The following is a 25,485-nucleotide window of genomic DNA, read 5'->3' on the forward strand; positions in this document are numbered from 1 at the left end:
CTTGTTCTTTGCCACTTCTTTCAATGCACTTTGGACTTCCTCCCTGAGTGTCATTGGCTCTTGTTCATATGGTAGCTCTTGAAATGGTTGAACATTAACCATTTCCTTTTGGTACAATGACTCTGTATTCCTTCCATCTTTTCTTGATGCATTCTGCATCATTCAACAATTTGCCCAGAGAATTCAAAGTTAGCTGTTCAAAAATACCGCGGGCGAAAGGTGAGGCTATCTGCTCCCGTAAAGATTTACAGCCTCGGCAATCCCGTGCAGGGTCACTATGAGTCGGAACTGACTCCACGGTACTTAACAACAACAAGGAACTCTGGTAGCATAGTGGTTATGAATTGCGTTGTGAACCTCACGGTCAGAAGTTTGAAACTACTAGTTTTTCATGGGAGAAAGTTGAGGCTTTCTGCTCCGGTAAAGATTTACTAGGAGTTGAAACTGACTCAATGACACATAATTACCACCACTGAGTGTTTTGCTGCTGTCAATGATTATCACTAGAATATATTATATGATGGATATATACTTGCATATAAAATGCAGACCTCCAGAATGGTATTTGGAGTTCTGGTGTGGCGCTGTGGGTTAATGCACCAGACTGCAAAGCCGTTTGAACTGCAAGGTCGGCGGTTCAAGCTGACCAGCTACTCCTCGGAAACCGTATACAGGGTCACTATGGGTCAGAACCAACTCGACTGAACTTCACAACAACAGTAACAACAGAATGGTATTCAGGAGTTAAGGGGTAGGATAAGTACTGGGCCACAAGGTCATTTAAACAGGGTCATTGTGAGTTTTAACTGATTCTGTGGCATTTAACATCTGATATGGAACCAGCTTAACTGCACTTCACGACATCTTTGTCAGCATGAAGAGCTCAGTGGTACAGTGGTTAAGCACTACAGAAAGGTTAGCAGAGCAAACCCCCTAGCTGTTCTGCAGTAGAAACACGTGGTAGTCTGAGTCGGTTACAGATTACAGCTTTGAAAATCTCACAGGGCACTTCTACTCTGTCTTGGACAGTCACTGAGAATCGCCTTGATGAGAATGTGGGTCAGCATTTTAAGGATCTCCTATATTGATGCATGGTGACTTTTGGGCCCTACTGAGGTAGCAAAAAGATTTTGTTTTTCCTGACAACCGTGTGCCGATTATTTTTACCAGGTTCTGTTGCGTCAGTCTTGACTCATGGAAACCCTATGTGCCACAGAATAAAACACTGCTGGGCTCTGTGCGATCCAATAAATCATTGTTATGCTTGAGCCCTTTGTTTCACCCACTGTATCCATCCATCTCATCAAGTCATCCTCGTTTACGCTGACCCTCTACTTTACCGATCATGTGCTTCTCCAGGAAGTTGTCCCTTCTGATAACACGTCCAAAGTATAAGATGAAGTCTCACCATCCTCACTTCGAAAGAGCGTTCTGCTGAACTTCTTCCAAGACAGATGTTTGTTCTTAGGGCAGGCAGGCTGTATAGTATGCTCAATACTCTTTGCACGCACCATAATTCGAACACAACAGTTCTTCTTACGTCTTATTCATTTTCCAAATTTCACATGCATATGGTGCTGTGGGGTAATGCACTGGACTGCAATGTTGGTTTGAACCACAAGGTCAGCAGTTCAAGCTCACGTGCCACTCCTTGGAAACCCTATACAGACAGGATCGCTGAGTTGGGACTGACTTGACAGTACTTAACAACACTGAAGAGCAGAGATGTCAGCTTGAGGACTAGGGTGCGCCTGACCCAGGCCATTGTGTTTTCAATAGCCTCATATGGATGCGAAAGCTGGACAGTGAATAAGGAGGATCGTAGAAGAATTGATGCCTTTGAGTTGTGGTGTTGGAGGAGAATACTGAGGGTGCCATGGACTGCCAAAAGAACCAATAGATCTGTTTTGGAAGAAGTGCAGCCAGAGTGCTCCTTGGAGGCCAGGATGGCTAAGCTTCGTCTCTCCTACTTTGGACATGTAGTCCGGAGGAAACAATCATTGGAGAAGGATGTCATGCTGGGTAGGGTGGAGGGTCAGAGAAAAAGAGGAAGACCCCCAACGAGATGGATCGGCCAGGTGGCATCATTGATGGACTCAGGGGTGGCAGCGGTGGTGAGGTTGGCCCAGGATCGAGCATTGTTTTGTTCTGCTGTGCATGGGGTCGCTATGAGTCGGTTCCGACTCGATGGCACCCGACAACAACAACAATGAAGCAATTGAATATACCACCGGTTTAGGTTAAAAAAAAATCCAAACCCTCTGCCATCTAGTCAGTTCTGACTCATGGTTGTGAGATGCTTTAAGTTGGTTCCAAGCCATATGGCCCTACGTACAAGAGAATGACCCTATGTACAAGAGAACAACCCTATGTACAACAGAAAATACCACCCAGTCTCACAATTGCTGCCTCTGTGCAATCCCATCTAGTCGGGGATCTCTTTTTCACTGTTTCTGTACTTGGGGTTTCCAACATTTTCTCTTTTAAGCAGGATACATACAGCCTTATCCTACCAAAGAGCAGCTGTTGATAGCTTTGAATCAACTACCTTGCAGTTAGCCTAAGGCCCAACCATAGCCTTAGTCTTCAAAGTGACATCTTTGCTTTTTAACACTTTACAGATGTCTTTTGCAGCAAATTTGCCAAATGCAATAAATCATTTGATTTCTTGACAGCTACTTCCATAAGTGTTGACTGTGGATCCAAGTAAAATGAAACCCTTGACAACTTCAATTATTTTCTCCATTTATATGTTTCTTATTGGTCCAGTTTGAGGATTTTTGTTTTATATTGAGGTGCTATCCATACTAAAGATTGTAGTTTTTGATCTTCATCAATAAGTTCAAGTTCTCTTCACATTCAGGAAGCAAGGTTGCCATCTGCATATTGCAGGTTGTTAATATTTTTTATCTTTTTCATATAGTCCAGCTTCCTGATTATTACAAATGCAAGCTGGTGCACACCTTTCCTGATTTTAAACCCCTCAGTATACCCTTATTCTGTTTGAACAACTGCCTTTTTGTCTACCTAGAGGTTGCACATAAGCACAATTAATCTATCTGAAATTTCCATTCTTTGCAATGGGTCCTAATTTCTTATGATCCAGACAGTTGAATGCCTTTGCAAAATCAATAAAGCACAAACAAGTTTCTGGTATTCTTTGCTTTCAGCCAAAACCCATCTGACATCAGCAATATGTCACTCATTCCACAACCTTTTCTGAATCCATCTTGAATTTCTGGCAGCTCCGTTATACTGCTACAACCATTAAAAAGTATCTTCACCAAAGTTCACTTGCACGTGATGTTAATGTCCATATTCTGTTAGATCACTTTTCTTTGGAATAAGTTGGTTGACCAGGTCGCTGTTTTCATGTTTCTTAGCACAGATGAGCGATTGCTACCAACATTACATCTGTTTGTTGAAATATTTCAATTGGTATTGTCAATTTCTGGAACCTCATTTTTCAATTGGTATTTTCTAACATTTCCCCGTCTTCAGCGCAGCTTGAACTTTCCCCATTACCCTCCTGAAATGGTTAAATGTTGGCCAGTTCTTTTTGGTACAATGACTACATATGTTGCAACCACAAAACTGAATATACAGCAGCAAGAGGGTGGTTGGCAGAGGAAAGATGACATAGCTGAAGACACAGGGAGGAGTGCAAGAGTTTAAAGTGAATACAGGTAAATGCTGTTAATTGATGGTGTATGGAGGGGACTGCAATAAATGTAACAAAACGAAGTGTATAGTTCATTGAATTGTGACACCTACCATCTGCTGTGTATACTTTCACTCAATTTCACAATAAATTTTTTTTTTTCTTAAACACAGTCCTTTCAGCTTGAGAAATGCCACTGGTGTTCATGGCTTTTGAGTTGTTAACTCCCTGTCTTTGCACATTTCATTAGACAGGCAGCCCCTTGGTTAAGAACACCCAACTTACAGACTACTACTACTTGTCCTTTGTTGTTAAGTGCCATCAAGTCACTACCGACTCAGCCACGATTTCTGCAGAGTAGCTGGTGAGTTTGAACTGCTAATTTTGCAGTTCAGTGCTTATCCTACAGCGCCACACTCGTTGTTTTAATATTAAGTCAATTTGCCCTCACTTTTGAAATGACTTAATCAGTTGCTATTTGCATGAAATTATTCAACACAATCACCTGCCCTTGCTGCATCATACAGCTTTGAAATCATTAAAACAGCTTTGCGCACCGACAAGCTAAACAAGAACTGAATGCATCTGATTTGTCTAACCTACAAATTCCTAACAACTCAATTAGGAAAAGATCATGTTCACACCCTGGAGGACTGACTACCTCTAATTCTCTCTTCTTTTGAGTTGCCCTTTGAAATCTTCTGTTCAGTTCTGTTGCATTATCATCTTTCCTTCAGGCTGGTAGTGTACTGGGTTACGAAATGGGCTGTTCCCAAGGTCAGCAGTTCAAATCCACGTGTCGCTCCATGGGAGAAAGATGAGGCCTTCTGCTCCCATGAAGATTTACAGCCCCGGAAACCCTATCTAGGGTCGCTATGAGTGGGAACTGGCATGACAGCACACAACCACCAGTCTACGTCTAAGAACTAGTTTCAGAGTCTCTTCTGACATCCATGTTTGCTTTTTCTTTCCTTTTTGTTTTTTGTTTTCATGTATATGATTTCCGTGTCATCCCACAACTCTTCAGATCTTTGGTTATTAGCATCTTTAAATTTAGGTGATCAGGTGGGTTATAACCAAGACTTTACTTTGCTCTAATGGACTAGTTTTGTCTTCAGCTTCAAGTTGGGTTTCACAGGGGCAACTGTTTTTGCAATTATAGCCCCTAGTCTCATTCTGACGGGTAATACTTAACTTCTCCATCATCTCTTTCCACAATTCCACGCACTCCATCCATCAAGGTCCACATGTATTGCAGTTGGGTTAGTGAAACTTTTTCCCAAGTAATAGTTTATTGGTCTATTGGTCTTGAAATTTTTTCATCTTCAGCATCTGGCCAAGGCCAGATTTTCCAACTACAGGTTGTTCCTGCTTCCATCTATCACATTTCTAGTTAATTATCAATGCATCTGGATTGCATGTTTGATCAATTTTAGACTGCAGAAGTTGGTGATTACAAAATTACCAAAAATCTTCCATGTCTTTGTCTGTGGCATTAGTGGTTGATGCATAAACTTGAGTACTAGATTAACTTTACCACTGATCGAGTTGTACTTCTTGAAATGTGTCAAGATGAACCAATTCCACTTGTTAGTAATTGTGATACTGACATGTCCTCCAGTGGCCTGGTGCTAGGCTGAGTCTCAAACAAACATTTCAAACCTGACCCATCAGTTGTGTGGCCAACTGCAGATGAACATGGCAAAACTTTTGCCTTTTCTTATCAAGTATGTTATGACACTTAATCTTCCAAAGGTCTCATTTATCTCCCATTTTACAAAGAAGAAAACTGAGAGGCTTGGGGGTCCCAAACAATGTGCCTGGTTAATATCAGCTTACTTCCCCACTCTCCCAGCTGTTTCCCCAGTGCAAGTTCTGGTCATCTTCATGTCTAAAGCTTCCCAAAACCCCCTCTTACAGCTCTTCCCTACTGCCCAAATGAAGGATAAAGGAGGCCAGATGGAGATTAAGGGTTTCACAAGAAACTGATCTTTACTCAACAAAGTTCTACACAAGTGGAATCTCACGCCACCCTGGGCGCCAATCCCCAGCACAGCACGGTAATGGACAGACCCGGCACCCTGCAGGGGGAGGGGATGAAAGGGAGGGATGCAGAAAATGTGGCCAGAGGGACTGCAAATCACGGCCAGTCTGGGTTCGAAGCCCTGGGCAGGGGAGAAGGTTGGAAAGCTGAAACTTCGTTGTGCAAAAACCAACCAAAAATAAATTGGGAAAATTAAATCATTTTCATATTAGGAAAAAAAGGAAAACTAGAACCTTCCCTGAAGATGGCTGGACTCCCTGCACCCCAAAATCTGGGCAGAGAAGGGAGTTACCAATCCCACCAGTCTGCCAATCCATCAGCATCCTCCAAGATCCAGCGGAGGATGCGCCATAGAACTACAATTATCAGAAAGTTAAATGGTATCAAAACTTGTTTTTGTCTTTACAAATGGCTTCCAGAGACCTGCTCAGTTTCACAGGGAAAAAAAATAAAAATAAGAGCTGAGTTTATGGAATGTGCACTAAGTGGCCCTTGGCATAGAGGCAGGGCCTAACCCTGTCTGAAAGAACACAGGGCTAAAATAGGAGTGGGTGCAGGGCACCAGACCAATGAAGCAGGCTGGAGTGCACAAGAGTCCAGTCAACCCCTAAAATACAAGGGGTCCCCAAAGAAGGCAGGGAAGGAGAGGGAACCAAAAAGTTAAGGGGTAGCTGGCCTGGTTTCCCAGCCAAGTCTAGCATGGAAGGAATGATACTCCCTCTCTCTCTTGAATAGCCCCTCCCACATTAGCTCAACAATCCCACATTCCCTAGAACCACTGACTACAAACGAAGGGTGTGTGGGCCCACTGGGAGCAGCAGGGTGGCCATGAAGAGCAGGAAGTTCCAGGCAAACAGAGGGGAGAGTATAGGATACACCACTTTTTCCCTCTTCCAGGCCCTCAGTTTCCTGTTTGCTACTAAAGCCAAAGCCTTCATCTTCCACCATCATCAACTGAATGCCCCTGCTCCAGCCCTGGAGTTTGATTAGAGGGCTTTCCCAAGCACAGAGACACTGCCCTTGACGGTGTTTATGATGAGAGACGCCGGGGGCCCAGCAGCTCCAGGTGCCCCCAGATTGCTGTCTTTGGGAAAAAGTCCCAGTCCAGCTTCTTCAGAAACTGCTGGAGCACAAGGCAGGGAGACAAGGCCACCTCTGGCCAGCCCTTCCAGCCAGTCCCACCCTGCTAGCTGGGCCTGCACAAAGACGAGATACAGGCTGAGGCTGCCACAAGCTGGCAGGAAGTTTGCTGAGCGGGTCCCAAGCGTGCACGTACTGACTAGGTGGCCCCAAGATGGCCGTCCTCCCCCCCGCCCATGGACCTCAGCTGAGGCCCCTCAACCCTCCCAGCCCTCCCCAATCACCGCCAATTCCAGCATTGCGGCAGAAGCTTCTTAAACTCTAGATGAAGGTTATGCGGAAGGCCTTACGGGTTAACTCAGGGGTTCACTAATTCTACTGTCTCCATGCAGTCAGGATAATGGTGGGGTGGCTGACTGAGCCTTGCTGGCTGCAGTGCCCACACGCGTGTGACCACGTGTGTACGTGTGAGTGTACGTGTCTCTACAAGGACCCCCCTCCCCGCCTGCTCCCCCCTTTTCCTCATCCTTAGCTGAATTAAGGTCGGTTGTATTGAGTCCTCCCTCCCACGTGGCTGGCCCAATTGGGCTGCCTGAGACAATTACAGCGAAGGGGCCCTTGCCCACCAAGAACTCCCACCCCCCTCCCCCGTTTGTAGGATGAGTGTGGAGGCCCCACCCACCTGCCCGCCCCCCGGCCAGACAGACGCGGCGCAGCAGGCAGGCAGACGGGCGGGGTAGGCGTCTGGATTTGGGTCCCACTTCCTCCTCCCTAACCCCCCTCGACCAGGGCACGGTAACTTCTGGACGCAGCGCGCTCCCGGCAATCCCTCTGACGATGACGCAGACAGAAACCTGTGGGGGAGGAGGAGGAGGAGGAGGGTTAGGGGCCATGCCAGCTCTCAGTGCCACACTGCCTGCTGGCCTGCTGTCTTACCTGGCAGTCCCGATCCCGTCTAGACCCCATAGAAAGCAGCCAGCCGTTCCTTGAGCAGCGGGGGGAACTGCTCGGAAAACTGCTGCCAGTTCTCCTCCCCAACTTGGTCTTTGAAGCCGTGGAGAATCTGAGTGAAGGACAGGAGAGGGCACCACAGGATAAGGGGCAGCAGAGGCCAAATTGGAGTCTGGAGTGGGCAGCCCAGCCTCTCCCCTCAGAGCTTCCTCTGGCCCCTTTCTGGGCCTCACCTTATAAAACATGTCCCGAAGGTCATCCTTTGGGCTCACCCAAGAGGCTACAGCATCGCAGAAGAAAATAAAGTCCTGAAATGGGACGGATCCTGTGTGAGGGGCAGCCTGTCACCAGCCCCAACACCTTCCTTCCCTCCGACTCCCAGCCCAGCTGTCCCCAACCTGCACAACACCCCCAGGATTGACGCCTATCATCATGCAGATGCCGCGGAAAGCAGAGTCCTTCTCCTCATTGTCCCTGATGTTCCTGAGGGACGTGCACCTGCGGGGGGGTGGGGAGGGAGGGCAGAGGAGTGAGCAGCGTCATGTCAGGATGCAGGGCTGGAAGAACATCTACAGGAGAGGGGCGCTGGGGTGAGGGGGGCAGTGAGCAGGTGGGGCCAAGGAAGATGCAGGGGAGGGAACTGGCTGGGCTTGTCCCACCCACTACCGCCCAGCCATCCCTATAGCAGGCCCCCACACACGCACCACGGCCGGATGAATTGCTGCAGCATGGGTGCCACCTCCTGGGGGCACACGTAGCCCAGGCGGCCAATGGTGATGGCTGGAATGGCAGAGGGACTCGTCAAGCGACCTGAAACCCCGAGTGACCCCGGGACGGTACGTGGCGGGACCTCTGGCATGAGGCACCAAGCCCCGCCCCATGGACCCCAAGGGAATGGCACCTCCTAGGCCACCTGGGCCTGAGCACCTCCTCCTAGGGGGACATCCCTTCTTAGGTTCCATTCAGATGTCCCTCTCAGGTTCCCACAAACACCACCCCTGGTTCTTTCCCAAGACCTCCTCTCAGCCCAGCACCCAACCTCCTAAAAGTGAGGCAGCAGCATGGGCACTTCAGGGGTGGCCCCAGTGGCCCAGGCCTAGCGCCCCCCACCTGTGTTTTCCAGCAACGTCTTGGGTGTGTTGGGCCGGTTAATGATCTCCACCAGATTGTTGAGGACCATCTGCACGTAGGGCTGCATCTCTGCCCCTGGGAGATGGCCAATCAGAGCCCGACATGGCCCCTTCACCCACTACTATAGGCCAGTCAAGTGTTACCCCACCCCTCGAGCCCTACCTCCCTTGTTAACCTTGGTTCCAACTAAAATCTAGTATTCCAGCTCAGTAAGAAAAGAAAAAGGCCTTCTCTAGTTGGCTCCAGTCAGGACCCAGAGCCAACCAGATACATTATCAAATCCCCCATACACAGGAGGCTTCTCTGGAATCACCCACTGAACACCAGGGTGAAACCATACCTTCAAATTTCCCTTGGAAAAAATAAAACAAAGTTTCCCAACCAATCCCAACAGGCCTCTCAGTCAGCTGCATCCCACTGGGAGTGGCAAACAGTCAAATCAGAACAGAATTCCATTCCTGCCTTTTGGGAAAAGCCAGTTGGTTGCCCCTTGAACCATTTGGCCCCATCCCTGAGTTAAAATAGTCACAGTTGTCCTCGTGCCTCTACCAACTGAAACCTTCCTCAAAAAGCACCAGACTGGTTGTGAGGAGAGCTGTCAGTCCGAGCCAGGCTCCCGCCCAGAGGCTAATAGGTAAGATCACTCACCCATCTGCATGCAGATCTCACCGATGGCCCAGGTGGCGTTGTTGCAGACTGAGATGAACTCAGGATTCAGGTTGGTGCCCAGGATGGGCATGAACTCAGCTGGTGGGGGAAAGGGAAGAAGCTGAACAGCAGAATCAGCCAGGGTGAGCTCCAGGTCCTGGCCAGGCCGGCCCCATCAGACAGTACGAATACAACCCAGTTCGGTCATGGTCCTCCCAGGTCATCTCTCCATCATTTGAGACAGGATTGGAGTCATGGGTCAAGGACAAGATAGGAGTCTTACCAATGCAAGGCTTGACATGGATGAAGCAGGCTTTGGTGAGGTCCCCCAGGAGGGCGAAGGAGCTCTGCCGGACCTCAGGCATGGAGTCCTGGGGATTGAAGTGATGTCAGCATGGCAGCCCCCTAAACTCCACCCCCCTACAGAGTCTCAACTCATCGCTCAATCCAGGACCTTAAGAACACGCAGTCCATGTTGAGTGTCCTGACACTGGCCAAGGTCAAGCCCATCTTCATATACTCTAACCTGGGGATGCCAGTCCACATCTAGGACCCAGTGGGGATGTGAATGGCAACTCCTTTGCTCCAGATAGTGTTACAAGGAAGCTGCCATCACTGCCCATCCTGACACTCCCAAAGGGAGGGAGGGAATGGGAGGAGTTGGTATTATTCTCTTTGCTTTTTAATGAGATTTTTTGGTCTTATTTGATAAATCATTAAAAAAAATTAATCAGAAGCTTTTTTCTAAGAGTTCTCTGGGCATGATCAGTGCCCTGATCGCCCTCATATTGGCCCACACAGGCTACAGAAGTCATCAAGTCCCACTTAATGCCCTAGGGACCACTGGGAAGTGGGGTGCCGGCCTTTAAGGGGCAGCCACCAACCTGCATGCACTGGAAGAGCAGTGTCATAATGTTGCTTCGGGCCACCAGCTGCTCCACGTGGCCTCCCAGTCCCTCAGCCAGGCCACTGAGCAGATCCAGTGCCACAATCATGAAGTCCTTGTCTGGGGCCTCATACTGCTCAGGGTGCTGATTGTACATCTGGGCCAAGATAAGGTGGAGAAAGACGGTGAGGGGTGGCGACTGGGACTGAGGCAGCAGCAGAGGCGGGTGGGGGGTAGGAGATGGGGAACGGTGCACACCATGGCCTGGGCCAGCGTCTTCTGCACGAGGGTGACACAACGCTGGTAGACGGGCTCACAGTAGGGCAGGAAGCCGCTCTGCAGGGCAGTAGCCACCGAGGACAGGCACTGGGGGCGAGGAGAGAAGACAGGTGAAATCCAAGGGACCAAGCCGGGCCAGGGCTTCAGGCCAGGGCCCTGACCCCACCTACCTCTAGCAGTGGGAAGAGGTCCTTGTCTTCATCTTTGAGCTCATTCCACTTCTGGATCAGTGGGGGCATCAGCTTCTGGATGTATTCCTAGAGAGGAAGCACGACTTTGGGACCCCCTGGGTGGGGTGGTGACCTGAGATTCAGCAGGTCTCCATAACTCAGAGGTACCCATTTTGAGGCAATGAAATCTGGGCTCCTGGGACCCTGTAAGACCTAGCCAGCCAGCCAGCCAGCCCTCCAGGCCTTTCTTGGTGCCCACCCCTCTCAGAGCCTGGGTCAGTATCTCCTGGTTGCCACAGGCCGAGCTTTCCCCAACACAGCACTTACCACACTGTCTCATAACTTTCTGTCTCTCCCCCGCTAGACTGTGAGCAGGGCAGGGGCGGGGGCCAGGACTGTATGTCTGTCTGTCTGCTGGGCGAGGTCATGGCCAAGTCCCTGGCATGTGACATGGGGTCACCACCAGGTCACTGGTTGCCAAGGGCCCTGGGGATCAGGAGGGAGGGAGCCACTCTGGGGTCTCACCGGCTGGTTGAGATGGTGGCCTACAGAGTCAGCCAGGGTACCGATGGCATCGTAGAGGATGAGTAAGTTCTTGTGCTGGTATTTGCCAAAGGCAAAGACGAGGGTGTCCAGGATATAGCTGAGGTAGGGCACCAGCTCTGTGCAGGCCTCCTCCTCCAGGGTGGCAAAGGCACTAGGGAGAAGGAGGGCAGAACGAAGCCACAGTAAGCAGCAGGGAGCCAAGCAATGCCACGTGAGGAGCCAGGAGAGGGACGCTGGGGATCAGTCAGTACGAATACACGAAAATCAGCGTGATGTCAAGGGTTACAAGTGTCATCACTTCCCATTGAGCATCCAATAGGCTGGGACGAGGGTCATGAGGCCAGGGGTCAAGGGTCACCTGCAGGCAGCCTCTTGTACCCTCTTGTTGCCATCCAAGATGCGTTTGAGCAGCTCTGTCATCAGGGGCTTAAGGTGCATGTCAGGTGGCTGGCTGACCACCCAGTGGGCATAGCGACTCAGCGTCCAGCAGGCAATGGAGCGGACCAGGGCCTTCTTGTCTGACAGGCACTGGATCAGGTGTGGGATCAGCTCAGGCAGGTAGGGCACCATGCCCTGCATGCATCCTGCAAAGCGAGCAGAGAGGAAGCAGTGGGGCTAGAGCACAGTCCTGGCCAGAGCCTAGCTAAACCCACCCTGCCAGGGAGAGGATCAGTCCCATTTGACAGACAGGGAAAGTAAGGCTCAGAAGGTAAATAAATTGCCCAGTAACATGGCCAGTAAGAGGCAAAGTCAGAACTGGAAACCACATCAGACCAAGTCTTTTCCAGTCCACCAGCTATGTCCCGTCCTGAGGGTCGTGTTATCTATCTGGTCACTGAGTTCATTTAAGCACTGCAGACAGGCTGCAGGCAGTACATGGGCTCTGTTACAGGGCAGCAGGGCCCACGTGGAAAGAGTACTTTTCATCTGAAGTTTTATAGGTTTGTGGGGTTTTTTCCTTCTTTTTTAAACAAAGAACATATTTGTTTTTCAATTAAAAAGAGGAGAGCATGAATAGTATGTTCCTCCTAATCTAAAATGCAGGGCCTAGTTTTTACCAGTTGAAGGTTAATTCCTATTAATATATATCCATAAAAATACAAACGAACCCTACAGAGCAGTTGTATTCTGTCTCATCAGTTCAGTATGAGGCATCACACATGGACATGCTCTAAGTAACACATATACTATTAACATCGGTCACCTGTAGGATCACCTGTAGTATCAGCACTGGACTACAAACCACAAGGTTGGCAATTCAAACCCACCAGCTGCTCCTTGGAAGGTTCGTTGAGAGTCGGAAAGGACTCGATGGTACTTTACAACAAACCTTAATCACCTATTATTATACAACGATAGCTCCCCTCAGATTATTTTAAACAGCGCTCCAAGTTGACAACATCAGTTGCCATGTCTGAAATGTTTATGACAATCCTGAATTCTTAAGTGGTCATGTGTGATGCCTATAACAAGATAAGTGAAGACCAGAACACGCTGCCATAGTTGATCCCACCTCATAGTGACCTCACAAGACAGAGAACCGCCCTGTAGGTTTTCCAAAGCGAACAATCGTTATGGAAGTAGCTTTCTGCTACATCTTCTCCTATGGAACACTGGAGGGCTCGAACCAGTATTCACTTAAAAGCTGTCACTGTACCACCAGGGGTCCGACAGATTGTGTAATAATCTACCCTTGTGTAATACAAACTTTATTTCCCCAGAGGCTCAAAGTGAGCAGGAAAACCTTCACAGTGTGTGAAGTTTGAGAAAACGTGGTCTGTGGACCTCTGATCCCAGCCTCGTGCATGAGAACAGGCCCAGTTCCACTGCAGCCACACTGGATGGTGATGAGAAAGTGACAAATCTCTCTGCACCTCATTTTCCCCACTTATGTCAGCTGTGGGGAGGACTGAGTGAGGGCACCCGTTTGAGCCCAAGAGAACAAGGCCCGCCTGCCCACGGCAAGCCCTGCAGAGGAGTCTGCTGTTAAGACTGTGGCTGTCATTGTACTTCCAATATCAGAGAACTGTTTATCTGAAAATCAAGGAGGGGACTGGCATTTGGAGTTTCTAAGTTCCTTTCAAGGCCCAAAGCCCGAGGAAAAGATTGAGAACTAAAAGCTGTTTGGCGGGAAGATGAGTTGGATCTCTTGGCAAGCACTCTGGGATGGCATCCCTGACAATCCCACACCCACACAGGAGTTCAAGGTCAGGCACCCAGACACTCACCCTCAGCAATGGCGCCCAACACCAAGATGCCCGACTCTTTGACCACCCACTCGGGATGGAAGAGGAGGCCCTTGAGCAGGGGGAGTAGGTGGGGCAGTAGTTCCTCCCGGAAAACATTGGCAAGGACATCTAGTGCAGCCGCCGAGCACTTCCCTGGGACAGGAAGTAATGGGGGTGAGGAAGTTCAAGGAGGACCACTGGACAGGGCAGTTGGCCCTCTGCAGCTGTGTCCCCAGGATTAGAGCTCATGATTAGAATCTCTGAACAAGTTCTTAATCACCTCCTAGTGGAGGGAGCCCAGGGCCGACCCCTCCCCAACAAGGCCAGCCACGCACTCAGATTCCAGTCAGACAAAGCATCATCATCGTCATCATCTTCCGCATCCTCAGAGCCATCTGGTCGCTCAGCTTCATGGGGCAGCGTTACTGTGCGTGACTTGTGGAAACGTGGCTTGATGTCCTGCTCGCTATCAGGGACTGCCTCATCTTCTTCCACATCCCCCTGTGAGGTCCAGCAATGTCATTAAGTACCACCGGGGCCCAAGTCCCAACACGCCCCAGCCCTTGCCCACCCATCAGCACAAAGGCCCTAACTGACCTTGAGCAGGATGATGTCAATTTCTGAGTACTTCATCCCGTTTACAAGGATGGGAATCAACCTGTCGAGAGAGAGGCTATGAACCAGGAGGCAGGGGCCCCCAGAGAGAGTGTCAGAGTCTGGGAAATATGGAGGCAGAGGTAAGAGCAGGAGCATCGAGAAGCCAGGAGGCAGACTGCCTCAAGCATGTGGACTTCACTTGCCCTGAAGGCATTCTATTTCCTCTGGGGTACCATCCTGGCTCACTCGCAGCTGCTGTGATCTAGACAGAGCTGGCACTACTCCTGGCTCCCCTCATAACCCAGACCTGGCCCACCAATTAATCCTAGTCCCTGGCGACATCAAGCTCAGAGCACTGCCCAGTCCCTACCACTCTGTAAGGCAACGACATTACCTGTGATGGGAGAGCAAACTGGCATGGCAACTGGGCCCTCTCAGCTGGAGCCAGGGCACCTTGGGGTCAGAAACTTGGATTTGTGCCTTTATATTCTGCTCTGCACAGGTTTGTCAACCCCTCCCCCGGGAGCCACCCTCTCAGCCCTAAACACACCCCGCCTCAGGCAGAGGCATGGCATCCAAACTGAAATCCTGATATGGTACTTTAAGGTAAGCTCTGGACTGCTAAGCACAAGGTTGGTGGTTCAAACACACCCGCTGCACCTTGGAAATCCTCTATGGGGTTGTTATGAGTCATAATCAACTCAGCACTCAACAGCATGGCATCTAAGACAGATGGTCAAGAGGTGGGAGCCCTGTGACAATTTGCTAGAGATACTGACTGGTCAAGAGAGAATTTCTTTACACTGAGACTCCTGAAGTGGAATAACGCAGAATGGTCAACGTAAGGCAAGTGGATCTGAGAATAAACAAGAGACACCATCAACATCCTGAAGGAAACTGCATTCAGCTATGCCCAAAGCCTTTATGGAGTTCTCAAACGATTTCAGTCTGTAAATTTAAAAGAACAAAACCAAACCTGTTGCCACTGAGTTGATGCAAACTCCTAACAACCCTTTGGGACTGCCCCATAGGGTTTCTAAGGTCACATCTTCTGTGGAGCAGCTGGTGGGTTCAAACTGCCAACCTAACCTTTCAGCAAGCAGCCAAGCACTTTAACCACTGTGCCGTGCCATCAGCGGCTCCTGAGTACACAAATCATCTACTTTTTCTTCATTAAAGCTGCATCCTTATCACTAGCAAAAGAACCACACAGGGATAGAAAGGAAACGGAACCAGAGAAATGGACAGAGGCAAGTGCAAGAGGCGACCAAGGTGGGAGGAGAAGGCACGGCAAGAAGTCTGGGCCATGGGGCAACCGAGGGCAGGAAGGGTGCTCACTGGACCAGATGGGAGGCCAGGACTTCCTTGCAGATGGGCTGCTCGGCCAGCGTCAGCCAGAACTCGCAGGCCTCAAGGGCCACGTTCTCATCATGGTCCTGGGTCCTCTGCAGCATGTACTGGACAGCAGGAAGGCAGAGATGAGGCCAGGTGCAGCAGGGAGGAGGGTCCCCCCATCCACCCTGCTAGGCCAGCCTTGGTCATGCACACCTGGATAATGCTGTGCATGTGTGGGATGAGCCTGTCAATCCGCACTTCCAACAGCATCACCAGAGCTCGGCACACATTCTTCCGCACCTCAGGGTCGTCATCCACAGCTAGAGCGAACAGGTGCTGGCAGAGAAGGGCGGAGTCAGCTGTGGTGGGCTCTGTGACCCTAGTCCTGCCCACACCCAGTCTGAATGCCCACCTCGATGAAGGTGTCAATGTTATCCATCAGAGCCTGGGCCCGGTCCATGATGAACTGATTCACACAGGCGATGGCATGGGACCTGGCAGGAGCAGGCATATGATTTACCTTAGAATTCACTCACGGGGACCAGGTCCCGAGACCCTGGGGAGCCCTACGCACCGTATTTTGGGGCTGCAGTGCTTAAAGAACTGCAGGAACTTGGGGATCATGATGTTGAGGGGCCTGTTGAGGGCATCACTGTCTAGGAGCTCCGAGGAGTCTTCACAGATCTTCTGCAGGGCTCCAAAGGCTCCCTGCAGAGAGAGGAGAAAGAGGGGAGGGGAGAGGACGATGGGTCAAGGCCCCAGCCTCAGCACCTGCTTGGGCAGTCTGTGGCTTATTGCCTACCTCGCAAGTGTTATAATCCTCCGAGTTGAGCAGGTTGCACAGCTGAGGCAGCAGCTCGGGCCACATCTGCAGCTCACCCTTGGAAGCGATGGTGGTGATGAGAATGCCTGGGGCAGCCAGGAGAGGATGCTGCCTCAGACTGGGCACAGGTCTCCATCACTCACTCATTTCTCTTCACAACACACAATACACTTTCCCACTACACTACCCAGGTAGGCCTTGTACAACCCTCTTGAGGTCAGTACAAGAAACACTCATTGGGCCAGCAAACAGCCTCTGTGCTTTGCTGGAGGTCAGTTCCTTTCTAGGTCTGAGATACAGCTTGGAACAAAACACAGTGTTCCCGCCACCCTTGGGAGCTGCCGATGATGATGAAAACCGTAAGGAAAAAAAGCCAAGTGAAACACCTAGGCGGTCAGATGGCAAGGGTATAATAAAGCAGAAAAGGTGGCAAGAAGGGCCTCTAAACTGGGTGGCCAGAGCAGATCTCAGTGAGGTGACATGTTGACACCTGAGTAAAGACCAAGAGGAGGTGGAGGAGGAGTCTTTCAGGTTCCTGGGGAAAGAGCTCCCAAGTAGAAGGAACAGCACACCTGGGGCAAGCGTGGGCCAGGTGCACTAACAGATCAGCGAGGCCAGTGGAGATGTGTGAACAGAGCAGTGGGGAGAAGGAGAGTAGACAGGACAGGGAAGTGGTGGGGACAGACTGGTCAGGGCCTTATGGCCACCGGGAGGACATGCACTATTAACTAGGAATCCCAGCAAGATCTGCACTAGGCATTTGAAAGCCAGGGGCAGTGGAACGCAATATGGGTCCCACCAGGGCTGCGATGGGATTTCTTTAAAGTCACAAGAGGGCAGTATTTTTCCAAGGGTGGAAACTGCTGCTAGCAACACTGGAGAGGGCATCAACTCATGTTATCAGGAGAGGTGCTCCCTGCTCTGAAGACGTGGACATGAGCCCAAGGTATGGATGGTCTCAGCTTGGGTCTTGCCTTCATGCCTAAATTCTCTATGCCCTCAGCCCTCAATGGGGATGAGGAGCACCTGCCTCCAAGGGCCTTAAGTGGCTTCAGTGACTTGATCCAAGTCATTGACAAAGAGCAAGGCACCCAGAGTGAGTGAAGTATCTGAAGTGTCCGTAACAGACCACTTTTAAGGAGGCAACAAGCTCCAGGGTCTACCTCATTTACACGGTTTTTCTGTGTTGTTGCTGGGTGCACCCTCATGTGACGGAGTAGAATCATCTGCAGGGGTTCCCTGCTGTAATCTTTATGGAAGCTGCAGATCTTTCTTTGGGAGGCTATGTGTGGATACAAAGTGCCAACCTTTCAGTTGGCAGCTGAGCACTTAACTGTTTGTGCTACCATGGTTCTATAGTCTTTCTATGAAGATTCCATTTATTTTTCAAGTTACCTTCCCTTTAGGGCAACCACAACTGATTTTTCATTTTAAAAACTTAATCTGGATTTAATGTATTATTTAATTTATAAATTCTAATTCACTATTAAGACATTTTTTATAGTTGACTAAAGTTTAAAACAGAGATACAGGTCAAGGATATACAAGTAGGAGAAAATCCTAAGGCAAAATTTGTTTGTCGTTAAGAGTTGTGAGTTCCAAGGAGCGGCTGGTGAGTTTGAATCGTAACCTTGTGGTTCAAACTGACGTTGCAAACCAGTGCTTTATCCCACAGCACCACACCAGGACTCGAAAGCAAACTAGCTTTAGCTAACTCTTCTCATTCTTCCAATACCTTCCTCAGGCAGTATCCCTAAGTGAGAGATGGTCCAAAGTGGACGTAAATCACGTTTAGGTCCAGCTATTGGTTAAGAGGAGTCCTGGTGTGGTGCTGTGGGTTGATGTGTTGGACTTCAAAGTCGGTTTGAACTTCAAGGCCGGCGGTTTAGGCTCACCAGCCACTCCTCAGAAACCCTATACAAGGTCGCTATGGGTCAAAACTGACTCAACATCACTTAACAACAACATTGGTTAAGAACTAGATTAGTTAACAGTTATCTCTGGACTGTGCACTCCATGAGCACAGGGAGCCCACAGATTTGAACTCTATCCTTTCAAGCCAAGACCCTGGTTTGTTGTTGCTGTTAAGTGCCGTCAAGTCAGTTCTGACTGATAGGGACCCTGTACAGGGTTTCTGAGGAGTGGCTGGAAAGTTTGAACCACCGAGCTTGCAATCTTGCAGTCAAGTGCTTATCCTACAGTGCCACACCAGAACTCCAAGACCTGGTTGTTGTTATGTGCTGTGGAGTCGGTTCGCAGTGGTTAAAATGCTCAGCTGCCAACCAAAGAGGGAAAAAAAGTATCAATCTGCTTTCATAAAAATGTATAGCCTTGGAAACATCATGGGCAGCTCTGTTCTCTCTGACAAGGTTGCTATGAGTTAGAATGGACTCAAAAGGCTCAGTACGTAGCTTGTTGTTGTGAAGTGCTGTCGAGTCAGTTTCGACCCATAGCGACCCTGTATAGGGTTTCCTAGGAGCAGCTGGTGAGCTTGAACCACCAACCTTGCAGTTCAAATGGCTTTGCAGTCTGGCGCATTAACCCACAGCGCCACACCAGAACTCTAGTACTCAGCTTAAGACCTAACAAAATTCTGTACGTGGAACAAGTGTCTCCAACATAAGAAGAGTTGTTTGAGGAGAGAGTAGTTAGAAGTGTGGGCTCTGGCCCTACACTGCCTGGGTAGCTTCTGAGCCTGCCAATTATCAGCCAGGCCCCTTAACATCACAGTACCTCAGTTTCCTCACCTGTGAAATGACACGAGTAATAGTACTATACCATACAGGGAAGTAGGGGCAGTCAGTGAATCAATACATTCCCATACTTCGTACTATACCATACAGGGAAGTAGGGGCAGTCAGTGAATCAATACATTCCCATACTTCGAAGCTTCTAGGCATAGACTGAAAGTTCTGTGTTCAACCCCTGCTGCCCTCACCAATGGTAGCTCGGATGAGCGAGGAGGCATCACCGATGTTATTGAGACACTCCTGCTTGATGAAGTCAGCCACGGGTGGTGGGAAGCTCTGATAATGTGCCTTCACATTGTTCTTGAGGATGAGGCCACTGAGAGAGCGAGTTGGTTCATCTGGGGAAAGAGGGCTGGCTGGGCATCAGGGGACCAAAGGGAAGAAAGAAGGGCCCAGGCCACATGGAGAGGGCACAGAGGGCATACCTTCAGATTTGAGTCTGGTCAGGACGAAGATCAGGTAGTTGTTGAAGTCAGGAAACTGGTTCAGTTGTTTGAGTTTCTGCCGGGCTGTTAAGGGACTTGGAAGACATGGGCCTCATCCATGCAGGGCCCCCTCACTGTTACCCAGCACAGTGAGGCAGCTAACAGTGCCACTGACCACTGAGATCAAGCAGCCCATCATTGGGACCCCACTTGTTGACCTCCATGCCTGGAACAACACAGAGCTGCTCAGGCAAGTCAAGTTCATACAAGAAGGGGATGCCTGAGCTTCCCACCCCACCCCCCACCCCCACTCCTAAAGACTTAACCAGAGCAGGAGAGTTAGGCCTGCTTTTTTTTTAAAAAAATGGGTATCCAAATTTTCAAGTGAAATTTGCTAATAATTTAAATGCTTAGAATCAACTGAAAACTCAAATTAAACCACAAAGCCTAAATAAAATTTCTAACAAGTGCCAGCTGAAGGCACCCTTCCCACTACCCCAGGCTCTGAGATGACAGACATCCGGACTCTGGCTGGGAACAGCGCTAGGCCTCCCAGCCTACTTACTTGTTGCCACCCTGGCTAAGTCATTTTGCCTCTCTAAACCTCAAATTCCTCTTCTGTCAAATATAGAGAATAACAGTAGCTCTTTTAAATAAGTTAATGCAACAAGTGAAACTGAACATTAGGTAATTTCATTATCTTTCATAACAATTCCTCCCCCTCTGGGAATAAATCCTGAGCAATTTATCCTTAATTCTCTGTTCAGGCCAGCTCCTCACCACAGAAGAGTCTGGGGATTACAGAGGCAGCCCCTCCCCTTCCCGACTTCAGTGGCTGTGGGTGTCTGCCTGGTTTCCCAGGCCCCCAAGGAAGGAAGGAAGGATACATCCTGAACGATGCGCTGCGTGGCTGTATTGGGCGACTGGGAGTCTTTGAGCAGCTGTAGGACCTGCTGCAGGCCCTGTTCATCTGGCTGCCAGTCCATGGCGCAAGGCGGGCTGCAGGGGTATGGGGCTGGGCTCAGCTTAGGGTCCTAGGGGCTTGCTCTGAGACCTTGGTAGAGCCCGAGTGGCGGTGTACAGGCAGAGGCCGCTGACCCACACCCCCGCAAGTGAGAGGTCTCCACCAGCTGCGCCATCCACCTCGTAGTGGGTGAGCTGGGGAGCCCAGGCTGTGGTCTGTGGACAGGGGCAACCGGTAGCAGCGGGGCCCCCCCGGCGGATCTTCATAGGGCCCATTGTGAAGCCCGTGTCCCAAGGCGGCCCATGCCACAGCCCCCTGCTACAGGCCCCTAAGGTTTCCGCCTCCCTCACAGCTACTGAGCGAGGATCTAGCAGCCTCCACGTCCAGAGTCCTCGCCACAGACGGCGATAGTGCTCTAGCAATGGTGGTCTCCCCGTGCAGGCACAATCACGGAAAACTCCCCTCCTCCCAAAATCCGGCCTTCAATATCCGCCAGAACCCTGCTGCCTCTTGCTTGCCCTGATCTGATTCTTGAGCCTTCCAGTTGCCCCGTCCCAAGACGCTCCAAGCCTCCTGATTCCTGCTGCTTCCTCTAATCTTGCCCTCCAATCTCAAGTCGCCACACATCCTCCTTTCACGCCTAACCTGACCCCATTCAACGATTCCCCTTTAAACGGGTCCAGAGCAGTCCCTGAAGACCCTCGTTACCATCCCGATGAGACCTAGCCAAGCCCACCTACCCGGCAGCACAGCCTCCAGGGCAGGTCTCTGTTGCTTTCCCCAATCGGGTCTGACCAACACCACTACCATCACCTTCAGGGCAGCAGTAATGCCTACTGTATGTATCTCCACTGCCTCCCCAAATCAAATTCAGCCAAGCCCCTCACCACCTCGATTCTGAAACTCTCTTTGTGCGATTCCTGCAGCCTTCCCAGTAAGGCTTGGCCAGACACCTTGGAGCATCTACCCCACAGTGCATCCCAGAGACGTCCCGCGATCACACCCAGCAAATCTCTTTAGGCCAAAGTTTGCTGCCCCTCCCTATCAAGGGCCCAATAACCCCCACCCTCAACTTTTCACTACGGCCTCCCCAAGTCAGATCTGGCCAAGCCCAGAGCAAACAGCCCAACACACACACCGATCCTAGAGACATCCTCCAGTCAGCTACCCTCCAGCCCGACCCCAGCTGTCCCACTGGTCGGATTCTTATGGCACCCTAAACTGGCCCGGTTCCGACGCCCCACCCCGTAAGCCTGGTCCCGTTTCCCAAGTCCTCCGCCCCGGCCCGTTCTCGTTGCCTCGTAGATCCAACCCAACCGGGTCTCTGGCCTTAGCCGGTCGGGCGCGGCCCTGAGGTCCGGGTCGCGCGCGGCGCAAGCCTGGAGCCGTCGGCACAGGCCGAGGCTGAGAAAGTCAGGTTCGGAGTGAAGCCCACTTACCGGGCCCAGGGCGACCGCGGCGGCGCCTAGCGCTGCGGTTTCTCCTGAGACTCTCACGGAAAGAGCGAGCCAAAGAGGGAATAAAAAGAACGCGGCCACAACTGAACCGCGGCGGCTTCCGTATGCCGTTCAAACTAGCCCAACAGAACCAATTAAAAGGTGCCTCCGTCGCACGTGGCCTAGCACGGAGGACGGTCCAGACCCAACCAATGCTAGGTCACATGACCTACGAGTTGTCGCGCCTCTTGACCACTCTAGCCGATGGGTCCTCCCGACACCTCGTTACCCCAGCCTTTTCCACGCCCTCCTGACCGCAGCTCTTTACTAGAGTCAAGAGTTTGGTGGCAGCTTTGGCAATTGCGTTGTGTGGTGGACCCAGAAAACCCTAAACCAGACCCTTGGATCAACTGCGCTTTTGTCATCCCCTCTTCTAAGTATTGAGCTGTGACTCCCTCCTCCCATCCAGAGTGTACTCAAGAGAAATCGATTACGTACGTAGGGGAGGGACTGGGCTAGTCGTGAACTTTATACTCCAGAAACAAAGGATAAAAAGAGAAAGGGAAAGAGCCAGACAAAAGGAGTTCCTTAGATGAGCTAGGTTCCTACAGAAGCATCTGCCGTTTTTTCGTTATTTTGCAGTACTGTTTGGCAATTTTTAGAAGGACATAGGAGTTTAAATTTTTTTAAGTGGAATAAAATGAACAAATAAACTTTGGAGCTGAAGGTCTAGTTCCTTATCATACTTGAAGTTGAGTGGATCCTAGAACAGACCAGGATTTGAAATAAATCTTCCTGATCCCCTATGGGAACAGAGAAGGACACGTTTTCTTTCTTTTGAGAGCAGCTGGAGAACTTGGAGCGTCCTGATGTCCCCTCCTGGCCCTGCCCGCTACCTCCTACCACTCGGAGCTTGTTTCCCCACTTGTCAAACGGGTGAAAGAATAAATTTGCTCGATCAGAAGTGATTCAAATTAAGCACTACTTTTCCTGCCGCAAACTGCTCTTTACACTTTGTGTCACTATTTTTTACAATTAAAAAAATGAAAACGTGGTCGTTTTAACCACCCAGGGCTCAAGACTTCCTTTTCAACCCCTTTCTAAATACGATGTTCACTGTGCTCTAAACCCAACGACAGCCCTGCCCTACCCTTGAGGATTTGGAGGATCTAAGAGAGGCACGAGGTCAAGTTTTGTCCCTGCTGGAAAAGAATGACCGGTTCCTTCCAGCCGACTACCCCGTTGGCAAAGTCTGTTCTGACTCCATTCATTCATTCAAAGCAGATACATAAGACATCTCTTTGCCGAGCACTGGGGATTTTCAAATTCGGGAAAAGTCGCTTGGCGCCTAACTTCATCCCGAAAATCGGGGAAGAATCCCCAAAAAAGCAACCGGGATTACCACTGAAGTCAGCTAAATTGAACAGAAACTAAATTTGAGAGACACGTGCGACAAGCCGCCATTTACGCCTGCGCAAAAGCCTGCTTTTTTTTTTCCTTCCCTACCCACCCGGTGAGCTCTGGTAGCGTAGTGGTCTGTATATATTTACAGCTTTGGAAACCCTGTTCAGGGTCCCTATGAGTCGGAACCGACTCCACGGTACTTAACAACCCACCCCGTAAACGCTGGGACTACAAATCCCGTCATGACGAGCGCCAGGATTGCCATGCTTCCGGGCTCTGGCTGAGAATCAAATGTGGGGTGTCTGAGGACTTGCCTGGTTGGTTGTTGAGCAGAAGGAAGGATGGAACTAGAGGGCAGAAACTTGGGGTGGGGGTGGAGGGCTGCTGGAGCTGGGTTTGGCGGTCCCGCGAGGGAAGGAATGGTAGTAGCTTTCTTGCCGCCAGGCTTGTTGGATGACCCAGATAAGGGACAAGTGGGTAATGAGCAAGGGCTGTAGGAGAGAGTTTGTTAATGCTCACCCCCTGCTTTTATGTTGTTTCTAGCAGCCCTGCGTAAGCCTTAAGGTGTGTGTGTTGGGGGGCGGGGGGAGGGGGATGTCAGAGCAGTACAAAGGGATCCCTGCTGCCTACCACATTGTTGGCCCTCGTGATGACAGATTTTATTTTTCTTTTTGCCCTTTCATAACTGATGGATTTAGGTGCTGAATTGAGACAAGTTCTTTGTTTTCCTGTTTCTTAAGAAGCTCTGGTAGCATAGTGGTTACTAATCGGGCTGCGAACCGCAAGGTCAGCAGTTCGAAACTACCAGCTGTTCCGCGGGAGAAAGATGAGGCTTTCTGCTCCCATAAAGATTTACAGCTTCGGAAACCCTGTACAAGGGTCACTATGACTCGGAACCGACTCCACGGCACATAACAACAACCACAAGCAACTGCGTGAGAATTGTCATTTCAAGCTTGTCTCACAACCATCCTGTGCATGGCAAATGATTTCAAATGATTCAAGCAGAAGTGCTCAGTACAAAAAAAACTTGGGAGCTGATACCCAACTGTGATCTGAGATGGCAGACAATTGGCTCTCAGTTTACAAAGGCCCTGGTGAAAATCGGATCATCCTACAGTGGTTAAAAGGACATCATTTTTCAAGCACAGTCCCCAAACACAAGCCAACTTCTTCACCCTGAGAATTAGCAGTTATACCTGTTAGACAACGCCAAAGTCAAAACCGACTATATGGATATTGCTTTTACTTTAAAACTTGACTTTAGAACTGCTTCTGTTTTTAACCCTATTTTACTGGTTTGAAAAAAAAACAAAACCTGAACCACAGGTAAGTTAAATGACATATCCAAGATCACACAGCGAACAGGCACCAGAATAGTTTGAAGCCTGGGCTGGCTGTTTGATTCATGAAAACCTAAATTTTATTTTTCGTCATCTTCAGACATTTCCCCTGTTAGGGCTAATGAGCACAGGGAAGGAATTGCATCAGCTCCTGCCTCCTGACACTCCAGAACAGAATGGAGGCTGTGCCACTGCAGAAATGACCTACTTTCCCACTGTGTTCCTGAGTTCTCTTTTAAAGATTCACCCACTGCTGGTGGCTTTGAGGACGGAGGAGCTGGGGATGGCTCCCTTGGCTTTGTGCATCCCTTCCCCTACTTCATCCACAAGGCCAAAGTCACACCCTTTCTGCTGTGGAAAATAACCAAGACAAGTCTTACTGTGCACTGGTGGGAAGTGAGCTAGAGCAGGGATTTTGTTCCAAAGCCTGTTTACTGTTTTGTCTTAGTTATCTAGTGCTGCTATAACAGAAATACCACAAGTGGAGGGCTTGTTGTTAAGTGCCATCAAGTCGGTTCCAATTCATAGCAAACCTGTATAAACCACCAACCTTGTGGTCAGCAGTCCAGTGCATATCCTATTGCACTATGCCAGGAAAGTAGATGGTTCCAACAAATAGAAATTTACTCGCTCACATTTAGAAGTCTGAATTCAAAGCACTGGCTCTGGAGAAAGATCTTTGTCTCCTTTCAGCACCTGTAAACCCAGCATTCCTTCAAGTTCTCCATGTGTCTTGGCATCTGTCCTTCTCTGCGTCTAGGAGCAGTGCAGGGACCCCAAGTTC

At 49.9% G+C, this 25,485-nt stretch overlaps 1 protein-coding gene across 2 annotated transcripts; it reads right to left on the reverse strand.

Annotated features, from left to right (window-relative positions):
- Positions 1-7,719: 7,719 nt before the first annotated feature.
- On the reverse strand, positions 7,720-22,047 carry TNPO2 (transportin 2). Of its 2 annotated transcripts, XM_006874250.1 has the most exons (24): positions 21,958-22,047; positions 20,442-20,553; positions 19,555-19,630; positions 19,318-19,467; positions 16,359-16,465; positions 16,131-16,264; positions 15,969-16,050; positions 15,770-15,892; positions 15,560-15,678; positions 14,222-14,282; positions 13,960-14,125; positions 13,625-13,777; positions 11,755-11,980; positions 11,376-11,547; positions 10,851-10,937; positions 10,660-10,767; positions 10,400-10,558; positions 9,799-9,886; positions 9,516-9,614; positions 8,847-8,942; positions 8,441-8,546; positions 8,135-8,234; positions 7,970-8,044; positions 7,720-7,848 (listed from the first exon to the last, which is right to left on the reverse strand). In XM_006874250.1, exons 2-24 carry the CDS (start codon positions 20,538-20,540, stop codon positions 7,741-7,743), a joined length of 2,694 nt encoding a protein of 897 aa, XP_006874312.1. In that variant the 5' UTR covers positions 20,541-20,553; positions 21,958-22,047; the 3' UTR covers positions 7,720-7,740. The 2 variants fall into 2 exon arrangements, with proteins under 2 accessions (XP_006874312.1, XP_006874313.1); XM_006874251.1 differs by lacking the exon at positions 21,958-22,047 and having other exon boundaries at positions 8,441-8,516; positions 20,442-20,976.
- Positions 22,048-25,485: the final 3,438 nt, after the last annotated feature.

The sequence above is a fragment of the Chrysochloris asiatica genome, unplaced genomic scaffold (assembly GCF_000296735.1).
Source record: "Chrysochloris asiatica unplaced genomic scaffold, ChrAsi1.0 scaffold00268, whole genome shotgun sequence".
NCBI lineage: Eukaryota > Metazoa > Chordata > Mammalia > Afrosoricida > Chrysochloridae > Chrysochloris > Chrysochloris asiatica.